This window comes from Rattus rattus, chromosome 6 (genome assembly GCF_011064425.1).
Source record: "Rattus rattus isolate New Zealand chromosome 6, Rrattus_CSIRO_v1, whole genome shotgun sequence".
Lineage (NCBI taxonomy): Eukaryota > Metazoa > Chordata > Mammalia > Rodentia > Muridae > Rattus > Rattus rattus.
In genome coordinates this window covers 90,767,406-90,786,786 of record NC_046159.1, presented here as the reverse complement: position 1 = coordinate 90,786,786, position 19,381 = coordinate 90,767,406, and the positions used below count along the sequence as shown (strand labels likewise).

Sequence of the window (19,381 nt, the reverse complement as noted above, 5' to 3'; positions counted from 1 at the left end):
TCCAATCATTTTATCAGCATATGCAGGTGAGAAATGTCATGAGAGGTTCTAAATGCGTTTAGACTTTTGGTTCACGTGAGGCAACCATTATTTTAAAGGCAACTGAGTAGATGTGGAATAATCTCCCGCCCCTCTGCTCATGTGTTGAAGACTCGATCCCACAGCTGATGGATGCAGTTATGGAGAGCTGGCTGGGTCGGTCAGGAAATGACGGGTTGATGGGTTTCTGCTTCATACAGAGTGGACAAGAGGTGGGGTTGGAGAGAGCAATCCCTTGATGCTACTCCTTCCTCCTGCCTCTGCTTGTGCGCTCCATGAGGTGAGCACCCCTGCTCCATTACACTGTCTCCATCATATACTCCGCCTCTCCACAGACCACAACAGTGGGCAAATGACCAAAGACCAAAACCTCTGAACTCATGAGTCAAGAGAAGCCTCCCCTCCTCCAAGCTTTTCACCTCAGGAGATTATCAAAGTAACAAGCTCCCCCGGCCCCCCAATCCCCACCACTTCCCAAGACAAGAGCAGCTGTGAACACTCATCTCCTGGACCCTCCCCAAGCTGGTCATTATTTGTATATTGCCCTCAACCATGGCACTTACTGAAAGGGCACTTTTACATACCCCGGGCCAGACTTGAATTTGTGATTCTCCTGCCTCAGCCTGCCAAGTACTGGGATTCCAAGTGTGTGCCTCCATACTCTGCATCACTGTTTTAAATGGTGTCAAACTGCTAAGACGACACTATTATCTCCCAATTAACGGACACCAGAGAACTTTCTGGTGAGTTCTAGAATACTTCACTCCACATTTCTTCCCTTCCTTCTAAACAAATTGTCTGTTTTTACGATTTCATCCTGACTTGGCATTTACTTCAAAACCTGGTCCATGGAGGCTCTGGTGAATGGAGTGCTTATGTTTACGTGCATAAAACTGCCCACCCACCTCTTTGCCTCAAGGTCTGACTTGTGTCTCTTCAAATAGCATCTTCTCACTGTACTGGTGAGTGGATAACACACCACTTTCTGGTGTGCACTTACTTATTGAGCACAAACACTCATTCACTCACTGCAGAGCCAGCCTGGATGAACAGAAAAGCCTGAAACTGGGGCCGTGCTGTGTAGTCGCTCAGTAAGTTAAGCACCCAGTTAAGCGCCACATCTACTTTAATTGGTTAAATGGGCGAAAATCTGACACAGGTGCATGGCTGAAAACGACAGCATGTTCAGAAACAGCCTTGCAGGCAAGTCTCGGACTGTCTTTGACTTGTGCTCCTCTTCTGCGCTTCTAGGATACTTCTGGAAGTGAACAATGTTGTTATGCCCACTTTATAGGTGAGAAAAAGGCACGGAGGAGGAATGAGCACACACAACCCAGAGATAGGGCTGGCGCTCAGAAACACCCTTCAGTCCACATTCTCAGCGACTTTTGGGGCAATCGGCACCGGAACGGGTCCTGCTGCACGACCTGCGCTATTTTGGGAAAGAAACTGATAGAAAGCATCCTGACCATGAAGTGTCCCCAGTGCACTCTGGGAAATTCTAGTGTAATAACGGAAGAGTGCCTGGTTCGGTTTTTTCATTTTCACTTTCTCCCCTGATACAGAGTCTCATTTATCAAACAGGCTGGACTTGAACTCTCTATGTAGTCAAGAATGCCCTGGAATTTCTGACCTTCCTGGCTCTACCTTCCTAATCCTGGGGTTCCAGGAAAACACCATCATGCCTAACTTTATGTAGTGCTGGGGCTAGAACCCAGAACCTCATGCCTCTATCAACTGAGCTACATCCACAGTAGAATTCTTCCCTCAGTAGGCACACTGAGTGGAAGGACATAAGTCAAGGTTATTTCTGCAGGCATCTTTTCAAGATGTCTAGAAACCCTGTCACCACCAGAGGCTGTGTGCAGAGGACTGAGGACATCTGATTCCAATGTTCAAGCTCAGGGTGAAGGAAGGTCTGCCCAGTACGTGCTGTGTTCGAGTCAAACAGCTATGGACTAAGCTAGAGAAGTAGCCTGACCACCTGGCTATGCTCACCTTGGCTGCTGCTAATGCACCATAGCTGCTGTCTATGTTCCTCCTTCGTTCCCAGCTTTACCTCTGGGTCCCCTTTACTCTGCCTCTGAGAGATGGGGGAGGGGCCTCAGCATCTGTCATCCCCCTGCACCATTTCAGTGCTCACAGCCCTCTGTGCTCACAGAGGGAGCGAGCGAGCTACAGCTCTTCATTTCCTTTCTCATTCTCTGTTTTCATATCCTTGACCTTCTACTTCAAACTCACGGGGCTTCAGGTTTCCCATCACGGACGAATCTCTACAGAGCAGTCTCTCCCTTTCAACAAGTAATGCTGAAAGGAGGCTTTGTAGACGGTGGGAAGCTACCCACCAGCCGCTTAGAGGCAGTGCGCTCCGGACTGTTTAGATAATCCATCGGCGTAGTTCAGAAACACTGGCTGAGCTGAGACACTGAAATAAAAGGACCTGGTGCAGTCCCTGTCCTCTGCATAGTTATGATAGTGGGTGGTGGATGGTGATTTCAGGACTGAACGTGGCCAACCAGAAACCGACACTGAGTGTCTGCTATTAAGGGTCCTGGGCAGAGGACTGTGTGCCCATTGCACGGAACCTACCAGCATCTCCCCAACCTGACTCTGTGCTGCTTAGGACTAGCCAGACACCCCAAGCACCCTCTAGCTTAGACTTACATTATGATATACCTTTCTTTAAAAACTACATTCATTTATTTATGTAGCATTCATGTGCCACAATGTGGTATGTGCGAGCATGTGTGTGCATGCATGTGTGCTCCGAGAACAACATATGGGTGTCAGTCCTCTCCTACTGTGAGGACTCCAGGGATCAAACTCAGACTGTTGGGCTTAGCGGCAAGCACCTTTGCCCACTGAACCATCTTGAGAGTCTCTGGAATATATTTCTTGATCATCACTTTCCTTCTTTGGATTAAGCAGTAACCGGAGAAGGGGTAGGAGTGTATTATTTTGAATAACCCAGAGCTAAATATTACTTAGACTTTTTAGTTATGTATGCCCTACTGAATTCTTTTTTTTTTTTTTTTTGGTTCTTTTTTTTGAGCTGGGACCCGAACCTTGGGCCTTATGCGCTAGTAAACAGCGCTCTACCACTGAGCTAAATCCCGGGGTTGAGGATTTGGCCCAGTGGTAGAATGCTTGCCTAGCAAAGGCCCTGGGTTCTGTTCCCAGCTCCAAAAAAAAAAAAAAAAAAAAAAAATCCCCAACCCCCTGAATTCTTAAATTACAACACCACTTTGGTATCTGAAGACAGAACAGCATATTCTATAGTGAACTGGCAGAGAAAAGGCTCAACTGTGCAAGGGAGACGTTGCTTTATGGGCACAGGCATGCATACACATATATGTCAGGCAGGGCACTTATCTCAGCTCTGGGAAGGACAGGCAGGTGGATCCCAGGGGCTCTTGGGCCAGTAAGCATGGGACCCTGTATCAAAAACTAATATATATGAATGACGCCCAAGGTTGACCTCTGGCTTACACGCGCACACACACACACACACACATACACACACACACACACACACACACACGAAACCATGTACACACATGCACACGTACACACATGCACACATACAAAGTTGCAGGCTCCGAGAGAACCTGTAATGCAACACTTACCCAAGGTCTGTCTTTCATTGTCTAAATCGTTACTGAGGTTGTCTAAGGACAGATTATCACTTATGTCACTGACGTATGAATCATCATCAGAGATCTGTGGGAAAGACGAGATAGCACACATGAAAGACAGGGCAGACAAGAGAGCAGCCTTCCTGAAAGCCCTGCTCCAAACGACCTAGCACACCCTGCCTCACATTACAAATCCACAGAAATAATTTGGGGCTCTATTTTTATAGACCCCCCAAATCTGCCTAGATAATACTCACAGAAAGAAAGGAAGAAAGGAAGGGAAGGGAAGGAAGAAAGAAGGAAGGAAGGAAGGAAGGAAGGAAGGAAGAAAGAAAGAAAGAAAGAAAGAAAGAAAGAAAGAAAGGAAGGAAGGAAGGAAGAAAGAAGCAAACAAGCAAGCTGCTAAGGATTCAGCTGGGTGCTTGCCTAGGAGGGTAGGAGGAAGGGGACGGAAGGGACTCAAGTTCAATCCCCAACACAGTAAAAAAGGAAGAGACAGGAGGAAGGAGGGAGAAAAAGAGGGAGGGAGGAAATCCTTCGATATTCTTGGTTCTCACAAGAAAAACAGACAAAAAACTCCCAAGGCTACTGCTGTTGTCATAAAAATTCTTATTTTGAGCATCTGCAGAACATGCTAATACTTGAGTAAATGGGTGGACAACTAGCTTTTGAATCATTGTGAAAACAAACTCTTCCACGGGAATTAATACATAAATAAAAATTTTATTATAAATCATATATTATATAAATATTTTATATTTCTCTATATTTAATGGGTAAACATTACCAACTGTGGGGCTTGTCTATTCCAGAAAGTGAGGTGTTTTATGCATCCATTTAAAACAATGATTATAAGTATAAAGTAATATAATAAACACATCAGACAGTAACAGTATGGAAATGTATTACATAAATTAGAAAAAACCCACACAGAATACAAACAGGCATAAGCACAGGCAGAATTCACAACGAGTAATGGGAAACTGCAAAAAGTCTAAGTGATAGAAACCAGAGGGAAGGCATATTTTCCACATTTTTCTTCTGGCGTATCGCTTTGTGTTTGGGGGTGCATTACAAGCAGACCCTCAAAGTAATGGTATGGAGGTGCCATGGAGTCAAGCATTTCTGCTGACAAATCTTTGCTAAGCGGTTTGGTGAGCAAATTCATAAAGGAGATTTGGGAGCGGGGGACACATGACTGAAAACAGTGTTCAAACCTCGTTTTCTGAAGAGCTAGGAGATAGCAGAACTTCCTGGGCATCGAAAAACTCAGAAAGGGAGTCGGTGATAGACAGCCTGCTCTCGTTGGAGAGCTGGTGCACCAGGGCTCGGCTTTCATCCCTGGAGATTTCCTAGGAAAGAGCAGAAAGAAAATGGAGTGGATTTAGAGGAGCCTCAAGAGACACGAACTACACAAATGATCTAACAGCACGAACACTGGGTCACAGGCCCATGCAAGCAGGAGACTCAGAGCTTCCGAAGAGAAGTGAGCCTCGAAGAAACAAAAGGAGAAACAAAGGTCTCTCCCAGAAGAAGACTCCACTGGAAGGGAAGAACTTTGCTCAGGCGCGTGCTGCAAATCTCAAGCACAAACCAGCTGTGTTCCACCGAGGAGTACAAGGGCACATCCTTTTTTTCTCTACCGTCCAGCGGTCTTCCTTCCATCCTAAACTTTGCTCCCTGCACACTAACTTCAAGCAGGGCATCTACTGCACATTCAGAGGCCAATGCGCTGCTTCCAAGGGATCGTCAACAAATAAACTCTGTTTTGGTCCAGAGGTGGCCATGGTGGTAGACCATCCCTTATTCTTGGAGGAGTGGGAATAATTTCCTTTCCTCTCTTCACCCACAATGACTCTTAAAGGGAAGCCTCAGGCCCTGGTATGACTAACAGTGTAGCACGGACCCCATTCTCCACTCCACTGAGTCCAGAATCGGGCTCAGGGAAGAATCCGGATATTCAGTCAGTGTACTTTCTATTCTATTTGCAAGTAAAATTTCAATCCCCTTCAATGAATTAAGCAAATATTTGCATGCAGTCAATCACAGAGGAACGTGGAAAACAGACAAGGCCTCTGACCGTGGGTGTGTACACAGTAGACAAGAACCACCACCGACATTGGGCTCCACAAGTGGAGGGAAAGGTGACCTTAACTCTGACTCGTGGGAGCTAGACCCTGATTAGGACTAATTTAGGACCAGGTAATGCCCTGGAATTGAGTCGCTAGTCAGCCTAGGTACTTTGCTGGCTGCTAGGATGGCTCTGTTGTCATGCATCTGGCAAGGGAGTCACCGAGCGGGCTGGAAAAGCAGCCCAGGCAGATGCTGTCAAACCCAAAGGTCTCATGGGTTCAGGATGCCCCGCTCAACTCATCCACACACCCTGTGCCACGAGAGCCACCCGGACAGGCAGCCTCAGCGGAGCTTCCTAATCATAAACAACATCAAGCCCCTTGTGTTGAACTGACTTTGGGAACAGAGAAAATTGTGCACCTCTCGTCCTGGAGTCTCTCTACGTCAGCCCAAGGTATGGGCTTAAATACCTTGGACAGCCTCTAAAAAGTCAACTTTCCCTCTCCCCGTAAATATCTCCAAGTATGGCAGTTGCTTGATTTCTAGTTTAATTAAATACATTTCTAATTTAATTAAAATATAATTACATCATTTGCTCCCCTTTCTCACTCTAACCTTTCCCACTCATGTTCTCACTCTTGGCTTCTGTTTTAACTGTTGATATACAGAGATGGACAGACAGATAGACAGACACACACACACACACCGCCCTCTCCCTTACATTTATAAGGACAGCTTACGGAGTCTGCATGTTACTTGTATGTTTTCAGGGATGGATAAGTGGTTTCAGATAATCAATTGGGGAGGAGAATCTTTCCTGGGAAAGTCTACTTCTACTCTCAGGACCCCTTAGCTGCCTGTAGTTCTTTCTCTAGGGCTGAGGCCCCCACGAGTTTTCCCTCTGCCCTATTATCCTGTCTTTTGGTGACTGGTTTGTTCGGGTCTTGCTTAGGCAGTCATGTTGATGAGATGTCACCCATTAATAGTAGGCAGATGCTTTCTAAAGGGGAACAGCTGCTCTCTCCTCCAAAGACCCAGGCACAAGAAGGCTGAGCTGAAGATCCTACAGTGCTCGGCCCAGCAGGACTCCTTACATGTTCCTGCAGGCAGGCACTGACGTTCAGAGATGCTAATGATTTATTTACTTGATCTGCTCATCAATTCACCACCACACCTACCTGCTCAAGCTTCCTCTGCCTAGGCTGACGGGTGGGAACCTTTGTTTTCCTGACTTACCTACCAACACTGAAAAAGGTATGTGTTGAGATCATTAGCTAAAACGGTTAGGTACAGCTGTGTTTTGAATTTCACTTTTCAAATGGATTCTTGAAAATGTAATGAGGTATCTCAGGGACGGGTCAGAGTGCCAACATACAATTAGCTATGTGTCCAGTGTACCTGTACACGTAGCCTGAGAGTAACTTTAGAATATCTTTAGTGAATTGGTTTTAGGCTGACACCTGTCCCATGAGGTATGGAATTTTCCATGGGAGGTACCATGTGGATCGAAACGTTTGGGCTTTGAAACTTTTCAGATTTGGGATTCTAGCCCCTACCTGTTCTTGGCATCCCACAATCTTAGCAACTGCTTATGAATTCATACTGCAAACACCAGGACGCAGCAGCCCCACCCTCTAGCTTGGCTTCTTAAAGGACACAGGGTCTCGCTCACTAAAACAGGAACATTGTTTGCAACGTTGGGTTGGGGGAAGGAGCCCACTAAGTCTGGCTGTTGGCAGTACAGGAGACGTGGCTATGCTCGTGCCGTGTTGACAGAACACACAACTGCCACTGGGCCACATGGTTGTGACACTCCGGACCATACTCTGTGCACATATGGATCATTTGGCGCTGGTGAACCAGAGGCAAGCAGTCCTCCAGGAGGGCACCCACAGGAACACAGGTATTTTTACAGCTCTAGCCGAGGGCCTTGGGTATGCAATCGGCTAACGTAGGACCTGGACTGTGTCTACACTGTGTAAACTCACTCACCAGGAAGATCACCCGATGACATCCCTGAATATATCCTAGTAGTTAAGCACCTCACGACTAACTTGAAAAAGAAAAGGTTTTTAAAACCCCACAGAAACAAACCCCTATCCCTGTATGCTGCTGAGTAAGGCTAATCTGTTCCGACCTGTTTGTTGGTGGGTTAAGTTACTTGGTATTATTGGATCGTCGTTCACTGAATAAAGATGCCGTCTCTGATTCGGCATCGGCTAAGCCTGTCACTCTCACTGAAGGTATGTCTTAATTTTTTATGTGCCTCAGTTTGTAAATATTTCACTATAAAAAAAGTCAAATTTGGCTAACACTTCTTTTGAAAATTTTTTATTACTCCCTAGTTTAGGAAATCCTTACCCTAGCAGTTTGATAAATATTTGAATCAAATTTTGTCTTGACTTTCATATTTAACTCGAACTTTAGCACCCAATGGAAGAAAACGTAAGCCTCTTTTCTGACTGCTTTCAGCTGCGCTGACCTAATTTATTGAATAATCTGCCTTTTCCATTGAATTTTGATGCCTTTCTTATCCATAGATGCCTTTGAGAAGGGGAACTACAAAGCCACGTCCCTGGCTGAGCCGCTCGATCCGCACACCTCGCACTCATTTTGGGTAGAGGCTCTTCCAGGGCTGGCTCTTCAGGCTCGGCGTGGCTGTCAGAAGTGTGACACTGTGGTAAGCACGCTCGCTCTGGCCCGTGAGACTCGGATTCAAAGCCTGATTTGATTTTATAAGCTGTGTTTCTGGTGGAAGTTATTTAACTACTCTGGGCTTTACTTTTCCCTGTTTCTAAAATAAAACTACCATCCCCACAGAATCAAGGCTAAGGGTGTGTACAACATGTCCAGTACTCGATCCTAGAAAACAGAGCGAAGAGACACACATATACATAAAGGAACTAAGTTATCTTCTCCTGGGTTTTTTTTTTTTTTTGTAAAGTTATAGTCTTAAAGGTGCCTTCAATGGGATTTATTTATTTGTTTGGAACAGAGTCTTACTATCTTAGACAATCCTGGAACTCGGTACCTGACTTTGAGTTGCTTCACAATATTCTTTTGCCCTTGTCTTCTGGGTGCTACATCACATCCATTCTTTTTTTTTTTTTTTTTTTCGGAGCTGGGGACCAAACCCAGGGCCTTGCGCTTCCTAGGCAAGCGCTCTGCCACTGAGCTAAATCCCCAACCCCCATCACATCCATTCTTAACTACCACTTAGATATAGAAGTTATTACTCTCACTCAGCCTTTGATTTTTTTCAATAATTTATTTTTTTTATTCACTTTACACCCTAATCTCAGCCCTTCTCCCTCCTCTCCTCCCAGCCCCCACCCTTACAAATCCCTCCCCCCACTACTCTCTCCCCTCTCTGAGGAGAATGGCAGCCCCCTCCTGCCTTGGATACCACCCCACCCTGGGACAAGTAGTCCCAGCAGGACTAGGCACACCTCTCCCTCTGAGGCCCAACCAGACAGTCCCAGTAGGGGAAGGGGATCCAATGACAGACAACGGAGTCCAAGACAGCTCCTGCTCCAATTGTCAGGGAACCCACAGGAAGACCATGCTGCCCAGCTGTTATAAATGTGGAGGGGGCCTAGGTCCAGCCCCTGCATGCTCTTTGGTTGGTGGGTCAGTCTCTGTGAGCCTTTGATTTCTAATCTAAAACATTAAGATTGTATTACACTGGTGATACTAGAATGTCACACTTAGGAATACATAGTAGGATCGTCTTGAATAAGTGACAGGTGATTTCCAAGAAGAGGGGATCTTAGGGTTCAATATCCAGGCCCAACACCAACAGTAGTTCCTCTGTGCAGTCAAAGAAGGCAACAGAAAGAAGGTGAACACTGGGAGACCAGAAAAGCAGAAGCCCTGGGGCTAAACCTATTGTTGGGCTCTGTCACTGTGCCCTGTCTGAGGCTCCTGGGCGTCACCTACAAAGTGACTTGCAGTGCAGGTGAGATACTCAGCCATTAAAGGCACTGCCTCCAAGCCTTACTTCAACCCCCAGAACCCACATTGTGGAAAGTGAGAACTGACTCCTGCAAGCTGCTCTCTTATCCCACACATGTCCTGTGGTACAGGTGTGCACAGGTACATGTGGTACATGCATGTGTACACACCATACACACATGTACACACACACACACACACACACACACACACACACAGGATTTAGGGTATGTGTCAGCCCGGGTGGCCATTCTTATTTATTTCTGTTCTTACTTCCTGAATGTCACAATAGCTTTTCTTTGCTGGAAAAGTTAGCCTGAGTCACCCAGTGGCAGGAAAAAAAGGATAAAGCATTGGAAATAGAAACTCTCGGGAAGAGGAAATAAATGAGACAGAGGTCACCGTTTTTCAAGGCTGCCATCGCCCTCCTGGTCAGCTCACAGCATTTCAGCTTTCTGGTCATTTCTTTTTGAGGTTAGTCCGCAAAAACATGCATTTTTCTAGACCTGGGATTTGGGTTTCATCTCAAAACACAAAAACCTGAATGATGTCCACTGGACATGGTTCATAAATGCACAGTGCAGGTTATCTATTCAATCATAAAACATGCAACGGAAATTCACATGATAATGATGCCTATGAAAGCTAAGAACGGCTTGGAAATCAGCGTGGAGCTGGAGATGCTCAGTGACGGCAGACATGGCAAAGACTGTCTCTGTGTTAGCTGACGTGCAAACCTGAAAGGACCCAGCTGGTGACTGAGCTCAGGCCTAAAACAGACTACTGTCAGCAGGATACGTGCTGAGACCCACCAAGGTGTGCGTGCATGTGTGAGTGCATGTGTGTGTGTGTGTGTGTGTGTGTGTGTGTGTGTGTGTGTGTGCGTGCATGCATGTGCATGTATGTGTGTGTATGTGTGAGCTTGCTTGTGTGTGTGTGTGTGTGTGTGTGTGTGTGTGTGAGAGAGAGAGAGAGAGAGAGAGAGAGAGAGAGAGAGAGAGAGAGGAGGGGTGGGGCAGAAACTGTAGGTGTCTTTCCTTGTGCCTCAGTCTCTGCCCACTTTTTTTTCTCTTTTTAAAATTACATTCCGAGGTCAGGAACAACTTTAAGAAACTGGTTCTCTTCTTCTGGGGCCCAGGGATCCAACTCAGGTCTCCAGGCTTTGGGATAGAACCTTTACCTACAGACCCACCTTTGTTGGAGAGAAGGGACAGTAGTATCACTGGTCTGAAATTCACCAAGTAGGCTAGGCTGGTTGGCTGGCCCGAGAGCCTCAGTCATCAGCTGTCTTTATCTCCCCAGCCTGCCTGGGTTCACAAGCTTGTGCCTTCACCCCCTGTATTTTGTATGTGGGTTCTGGGGGCTCACACTCAGGTCCACAGCATTTATTGACTGTGTTACCTCCCCAGCCTGCTTCCCTGTTTCTCCTATTTAATCTACTCCATTTAATCAGCTGTTCAATGGAAAATTTTACACATCCAAGGAAGACAACTGAATACCACAGACACTTATAAACAGCTGTCACAGTAACTACCCACTTTCATTTTTCAAGGATCACGCTATAGTTTTCTGAAATTGTTCATTTTAAACACATTCAAGGGACCACCGAGGGCAAAAATCTGGAGAAAAGACCTCTTTGTGAGTGTGTACGCATGTGTGCGTGCGTGCGTGCCATCTGTCTATGGATTGAACTAGGGGTCCAGGAGGCAAATGCCCACCAAGCTGCTAAACTACGTCCCACCCTAGTAAAAGGCCTTTCTCACGTGTGTTGAACTTACTAATGGATTTCAACTGTAGTGCAGTATCTTTCCTCCCCTAGGAGAACAGCTGAGTTCTGAGAGGAAAAATACAGCAGGAAGAAGGAAGAAGGAACCATCACGGTAAAGGCTAGCACAGCTTTTACAGAGCTCGAAAAGAAGCCGGCAAGGCACTGGGCACTATGGATCACAGAAATTCAGGTTTCTTCAGAAATGACAAGGAAAAACACTTGTCTTTCTATAGTTCCCACTAGGGGCACGAAGAGGGAAATGAGGTTAGAGACACAAAGGAGGCTGTGGCAGTGTGTACCAAGCATCATCCTACCAGCCAGGCTTTGCAACACAGGAGCCCAGCAAGCCCTGTGCTGTGGCAGTAGCCAGGGGAGGCAGAGGCATGGCCGACACTCAAGGGGATGAAGCAGGGAGCCACACAGCCAGACAGAGGGCACCAGGGACAGGTGGCCGTGGTAGAGAACAGTTATCAGACGAGAAACCTACCCACCTCTGCCAGGTTGTCCCCCGGCTTGGGACCAGCGGGCGGGTCGAGGAGCAGAGACTCCGCATGGATTCTGCGTAACCGTTCTTTAAGATCTGTGTTTTGAGCTAGGGCCTGGAATATGTTAAAAAAAATAGCAGGGCTTTATTAGTAAAGGGACAGCTCAGGAAAATGCAACAGGGGACTAGGCAAAGCAGCTCTAGGAGTGACAATCCCCTGGGTGAGACACCTTAGTCTCTGGGCTTCCCCCACTGCTCCAGAGCGAGGCTGGGAGGTAACAATCGAGCCCGTGATACTCCGAGTTAATTGAGGCGGAAAGAGGTTAGTAAGGTTGGCAGAAAGAATTCAGACAACATCAGCTTTTTTTAAGACTGGTGACTCACAGTCAGAATCTTTTCTTCCTGCCAGGCTGATCTCGGCCAGCTCCCCAACCCCACTGACCCAGCGATTCCTAGCTCCTCCCATCCTTCACAAGATGCCAGTGGACACGCCCCCATGTGATTTAGACACGCCCTCATGTGATTTAGACACGCCCCCGTGTGATTTAGACACGCCCCCATGTGATTTAATTATCAGTCCAGTTACCATGGGTCTCTGAAGTGTGCTGGTGACTTACCCATTTGAGGGAATAAGATGATTTATTTTTCAAAAACTAAACAAGCCAAACCTTACTTAGACTCAGTAAAGGCTAAAGGACCATGGCGCTAGGGAAGGGTGGGCGTGAGCCACAGACATAAAAGGAACCACCAGACACACTATTCATTCCCTCACGGGGTGGTCCACCTCCTATCCTACCTCTCTGCTAGGACCTGGCTCACAGAAGACGCAGGATGTGCACTTGCTTCACTTGGCACAGCTGTGCATTCTCTGGCCAGACTCTCCTGACCGCCTTGCTTACTTCCTGGATCTCTGCAAGGGCTTCGTTTATTCCCTTTCTTATTATCACTGTTGAATGTAGGGGCTGTGGTCTCACACTGGAGCCCAGGCTGGATCTTCACACTTGCCTCGGCTTCCCAAGGACTGAGATTACAAGGTCACCATGCTTGGCTCTGGTTTCACTTTTCAGTGACCACAGAGGACATAGGCTAGTTTAAGAACCCTTGAATCACTCAAAGAAACACTGAACAAGAGCGAGGGTCATGCAACCACAGATAATAACCTCTGTGAGGCAACATCTCATTGTCACGGTGGCTAGAGGCTAGAAATTGTGTGTGTGTGTGTGTGTGTGTGTGTGTGTGTGTGTGTGTATGTGAGTATGTGTATGTGTGTGCATGCACGCGTGCATGAGTGCACATCTCAAATTCAGAATCCATACATTCATTGTAATAGTTCTGTGATTATTCTAAAAAAAGAGATTGAAGCGACAAGTCTTAGGCTAACACAGAACTCTAGTTGACAAAGAAAGAATGATCATTTTTATCTTCTTTCCAAACTGCTATGTGTGTGCAAGCATATTCCTTAGAAAAGGTAATGTCAGTCCAGCCTATAGATCATCGCCAAATGACTGTGGCCCAGCAGATTAGCGAGACAAGGCTGGACCTCTGGGAGAAGGGGAAGAGGACAAGAGGAAGACAGGAAGGAACTTTAGGGACCCCAAGAGGTACCTTCTAAAAGCATCAACAGCCACTCAGACTGGAACAGTGAGAATGTATGTGCCAGTAAGAAGTAAACCTTAAAGAAAAAGGCATCGGCTCACAGCACCAACCCAACGGTGCCAGCTGTTCCCAAGGTCCAAATGATGTCGCTTTCTCCCCAACCCTTTCTCTCCACGTGGAGTGAGCCAGTATTGTTTATAATTGTTCCTTCAAAGATCGAATAGTTGGCATGTAACTATAATCTAAGCCCATGGGAGGTGGAGGCAGGACCACATGACTACATGAGGCTAGCCTGGGCTACTATGAGATCCTGTCTCAAAAATCAAACCAAAAATTGCACGGTTATAATAAAACCTGTCGTATCTGCAGTAAGTGCTGTATACTACTGGTCAAGGGTTAGTCAGTAATGTTACAGTATGCTAACTTACGGTCCACTGTAGCACTACCGGTCAGGGTTAGTCAGTAATGCTACAGTATACTAACTTACAGTCCATTGTAGCACTGCTTTTCTCAATGGCATGGTAAAGAAGAAACATGAATGGACTTTTCCCCTTCAGTGTCTAAGGTGGCTTCTAGTCAGATGATCCTGAAATCCCTTTCTCTTTCCTACTGGACCCAAAATACAAGTCAGCGGTACTTCAGACAGCAACTCCACATGTGCAACCATTCTTTCTCTTCTCAAGGCAGAAATTCCAAAGGACAAGTGAGGAGAAAAGAGCAAATATGTATCCTGTTCCAAGAGTTCTCTGGATGCCGGAGAGGTGAAGGCTAAAGCACCAGGCACCTTCAGCTGCTCAGGTAGCATCGGGGCACAGCACATCCATGGAGCCCCAGGCACAGCAGATCAATGGAGCCCCGGGCACGGCAGATCAATGGAGCCCCGGGCACAGCACATCCATGGAGCCCAGCCATTCTGAGCAAGAAATTGAAGCTGAGCAGGAAAATAAGTGTGAGTGGTAATGGCTGGAACCCACCGGGGGCCCTGGCAATGGTTTTCCTGTTTGAAGACACGTGGTCACCTGAAAGAACTCATCCCTGTGTCTGTGAGAGGGAACGAGCTAAAGGGTCTGTGCTATTTAATCAAAGAGACTAGCACGCACATATGTGGAGGAACACTAGGTAGGACCAGCACTTCGCAGTGGACACGGAAGACCTGTTTTTTTTTTTTTTTTTTCGGAGCTGGGGACCGAACCCAGGGCCTTGCGCTTGCTAGGCAAGCACTCTACCACTGAGCTAAATCCCCAACCCGACGCGGAAGACCTGTAAACTGGAAATTTCTCACTGCCCTGTGCTATCTACTAAGTCGATCTAAACTTATGATGCCTCAGAGCTACGGACTATTCTAAATGTCAGCCTCTGTAAGTATTAGCCAACGAATGTCTGCAAGGCAGCCACACAAGCATACACGTTCTATAGAAACAGAAAAAATAATCAGTTACATTGGAAGAAATCAAACTCAGAGAACCCAACAGTTAAGAAAATCCAAGCATCTATGGTCTGGGATTATTCTGACCATGTAAAGTTTGAAGAAAGGCTCGAATATAATCTCGATAATTTGTTTGGTTTTTCTCCCCCGAGATTCAACTCAACCATAAAAATCATCAATTTTCAGTGCAACCATGGGAATGGAAAGAATTAGTCATTCACAGGCCTGGCTGCATGTGCAGACATTTATGAGGCAAACATAAGCAACTTACGGATGACAGAGCGTGCTTCAGACCGACAACCTGAGCAGAAGGGGAGGGGGAGGTGTCCAGCTCCATCAGCTGCTTCAACTTCTCTCTCTCCATCGATATGCTATTGAAAGCTGACCTTAAAGCGAAGTAAACTATGAAGATATAATCATTACAAGAAGGAACAAAAGAGAGGCATAATTAAAAACTTAACGTAGAAGCTGTGCTTCTTACACAAGAATTCAGCAAAGTACTCTGAGTTCAGCAAATGACATTCTACATTAATTTTTAAAAACATACTGAATGTGTGAGAGCAAACCCTCATGGAAACTTCTAGGCTCCAGTGACAACATGAAGTAACATAGGTTCATAAATGCTAGCATTCCCTAATCCTGTGCGGGAGAGCCTGAGAGTGGGAGAGGCCTGTGTGGATGGGAAACTGTGTGGCTCAATGGAAAAATAGAATCTCTTAACATTTATACATGCTTGATCTGCCCAGGCCTCCCACAACATTATGACTTAAAGGGTTAAGATGACCACTATTCAGTTTTACATTCTTAAAGACTAGAAACTGAAAGGCTCCCTGGCTATCAGGGAAATATGGTATCATTGTATCAGAATAGACAGGCTGCACCTCAACCAGGTGGTCAAAATCAATGACCAGTGAGAGACAGGTAAACCCTGGGAACCACATCTCCAATGCCTTAGAAAAACCAGACTGCACTGAAAGACAGTCCAGGATTTGAAACTTGGATCTGATCATGAGAAAACCACAGATAACTGAACATCCTGTTTTCTAAAAACTGGCCTGCATTCTTCAAGGGCATGGAGGTATCAACTTTATAAAAATCTGCCCCCAATTAATCCCCTGCTGAAGAAGCAGGACAATGAAGAACTATGTTGGATCCAGATCCAGTACCCAACGGGAGAAGGATATTAAAAGACATTTTTCAGAAGCTGACATTGTGACTGGGAGACCAAAGTGTCATTTCCCAGTGACATGTCCTGAGTTAGATAACTTCACTGTGCCCAGTATATACACTAAAGCACAAAGCCTCAAAGAAGAGCTTACACAATACAGAAGTCCCAGTCTTACAAATTTCAGAAAAATAAAAGCATGTGTGGAGAAAGAGCTGAGGATGTGTAATAGTGAGAACTCTGGGTAGAGGGTTTGTGGGAGTTCTTTGTTCTACTCTTGGCAGCTTTTCTGCAAAGTCAAAATGATTTCAGAATAAGGTGCCACCCTGTTTCTTGCTAGTTTCCTCACTCGGATCCCCTCCCTTGATTTTAGCATTCAGGCCCTCTGCTTGCAGGCTCCGTGAGACCTTAGAACCAGAATCCATTAAATGCCCAAACTGGAGTTTTCAAAACTTGGGCTAGGACCTGTAGATGTGGCCCAGAGGGTAAAGTGTTTTCGTGCAAACCTGAAGACCTGTGTTAGAGTGCCAGACCTCACGTAAAGCCGGCTGTGACACTGTGTGACACTGGGCCTGCAATCGCCGTGCTCCCTAGTGAGATGGAAAGTGGGGATGGACTCCCCAGAAGCTCCCGGGCCAGACAGATGGCTTATCCAGCAGGGAATAGCAAAGAAACCCTGTTTCAAACATAGTAGAAGTGAGGACTGACACCAAAGGTTGCCCCCAGTGTTCGCTTGCTCTCTCTCTCTCTCTCTCTCTCTCTCTCTCTCTCTCTCTCTCTTTCTCTCTCTCTCTCTCTCACACACACACACACACACAGAAATTAGAAAAAAGAATCAGGTATGACAAAATATCTACTAGGTTCTGATCACATAGGGTACACGTTACCACCTAGGGGTAAGGGAATCACTACCTAAAGCACTGAGCATAGAGACCACATTAGAGATTATCTTTCCAATCTCTTCCATTACAGCTTGTCACAGACGGGCAGACAAGGAGAGGGCCCTGCGACTGGCTTCTCCAGTGACTGGCTTCTCCAGTGACCCGGTATTTTATTAAATTTCACAGGCTTGCATTTCCAGCGGTATCGTTATCCAAGAATGGCCTATTGGATAACAGAAACTAAACACTCACTATCAACTTGCTTCCTTCATTTGCCAGCAGAAGGAAGGCTGTCCATTGTCTAATAGTCTATGTGCAGTTGCTGGTTGACAGGCTCGGGTACTTAGTGAAAGACCCAGAGAATCGCCACTGATATCCTATGCATGCACGCACGCATGCACGCACAAATGCGTGTGAATCTATAAGCTGTGGTGCTGCTTCTATGACCAGGAGGGAAGGATCCATCACTTAATCATTCTATGAGGTTGGGAAAGTTATCTGATGTGCATGAACTCTACGTGGGGATACTGTTAGCATTTACTTTATAGCCTGTGATAAGGATCAAATAAGGCCAGGCAGGCAAAGTCTTTAACCCAGTGCACCAATGTGATACATAATGATGTTACTAACGGGTAACATCAGCATTGCAGCCTGGGCACCACAATAAACAAATGTATAATGACAAGGTTGGAAAGAGAAAAACAGAGGCATGAGCCCCTGGAGACATGATGGCGGTAAGAGGTGAGAGAAGGGGCTAACGGACATGCTGAAATTGCCCAACAGGCATGAGAGATGGTGTACAACAGCCTAGAGCTTTACGGACACAGACACAGCTGTAGGATGCCCCACCACCACCCTGGCTCTGGGCAACAATGGAAACCCAAGATGAAGAACGGGCTACTATCTGGAAGCACGGCCCTCAAAACCACTGGAGGCCATGCTGTTGTCTGCGGCCCATGCTGCTGCTCCAGACCTCGTTGAAGCCCAAGATCCATGTGGACATATGCAGGCTGTGCTGCTGACTTGATGATGTCCTCGGGCTTTGGTGTCTTAGGAACCATCCTGATGTGTGTGGCATGTATAGCCAGCCTCCCGAGGCCACGTTGAATCATGTGCTCCATGTGGTTTCTGAGGGCCATGGGTGGGTCAGTGTTCCTATTACAGCCAGGCACCATATTGATGTCTGTGGTACACCAAAGCCTACATGGATGTTCCAGGTCTGGACTGCTGCGTTTTCAGTCATGTTAATGTGCATGGGCATGGGAGACCCGGCCCTGCCCCTCACTGGTCTATACACGGTTCCCCTCAGTTGATGGCTTCTGGCATGGATGCAGGCAGAGAAGACTCATCAACCCCTGCAGGACTGGCCACCAGGAATTTGATCATGTTCCAATGAATACACGGACAACACAAAATGGACTTGCTTCTTCCTTTTTTCTTTTGAGTGGGGAGTCAAATGGGGAGGTGGACATGGGAAGACTAGGAGGTGAGCATAATCAGGGTGCATGATGTGAGGTTCCCTGATAATTAAAAAGAGAGAGAGATGCATGAGAGTGACAGTGATGCCTGCGTTCTTGAAATCTGGGCAGCAGGAGTAGTGTGATACTTAGCTCTTATCAGAATGATTATTAATTAAATGCACATAGGGTAGAGAGTGTAGGAATGAGGACTGGTGTGAGCTTGCTGAGCCAAGGAACAACAGCCTTGGGGGAAGGACGACAGGCCACACAGGAACCTCACTGCATTTTATGCCTAGTTAGATATCTCCCCTCATCCCTGAGATACCCACAGCTCACCCAGTGGGTCCTGGGGGTTCCATTTTTCTGCGGACACATTTGTTTCCCCGGACACCACAAGCATTCACCTGGCTGGCTCTGCTCTCCCAGCTCATCTGTTCTGCCTTTCAGATGCCAGGTGAGGCTCTCTACCAGACTAGCCCATTCCTGTTTATGCTTTTTAAAGGGACAGAATGGGCCCTGTCTGTTTCAGTGTTCAGTTAAGAGAGCTAGCAATGGAGCTCGCTGGTAGAGTGCTTGTCCAGCAAGAACCAAGCTCTTAGCTCCCTCATGTTCAGGAAAAGAAGTACATATGTAAAAATACAGTGGGCATAAACAACAAGAAACCCAAACAATCCTATTTTATTGTCAGATATAATAAACTCCTCCTAGAGGATCAGGAAAATCAGTCCCCTAAAGGTGGAGGAGGATAGGGATAAGGGGAAAGAGATATGAAACTAGGTCTCACTATATAGCCCAAGTTGGCCTCAAATGTGTGCTTCCTGCCTCAGGCTTCCAAATGATGGGCTCACCACTGCGTTCAACCACAGTTGGTTAACTTTCTCAAACAGCCTTAAACACGCC

At 46.5% G+C, this 19,381-nt stretch overlaps 1 protein-coding gene across 1 annotated transcript in view; it reads right to left on the bottom strand.

Annotated features, from left to right (window-relative positions):
- Positions 1-19,381, bottom strand: part of Osbpl3 (oxysterol binding protein like 3) — a 78,092-nt gene that overhangs the window by 27,439 nt on the left and 31,272 nt on the right. Inside the window, exons 10-13 of the mRNA XM_032906537.1 lie at positions 15,247-15,377; positions 11,961-12,068; positions 4,892-5,026; positions 3,666-3,759 (exon numbers count right to left, since the gene is read on the bottom strand). Of these exons, the coding sequence (XP_032762428.1) occupies positions 3,666-3,759; positions 4,892-5,026; positions 11,961-12,068; positions 15,247-15,377 (468 nt within the window). The remainder of the gene's footprint in view (positions 1-3,665; positions 3,760-4,891; positions 5,027-11,960; positions 12,069-15,246; positions 15,378-19,381) is intronic.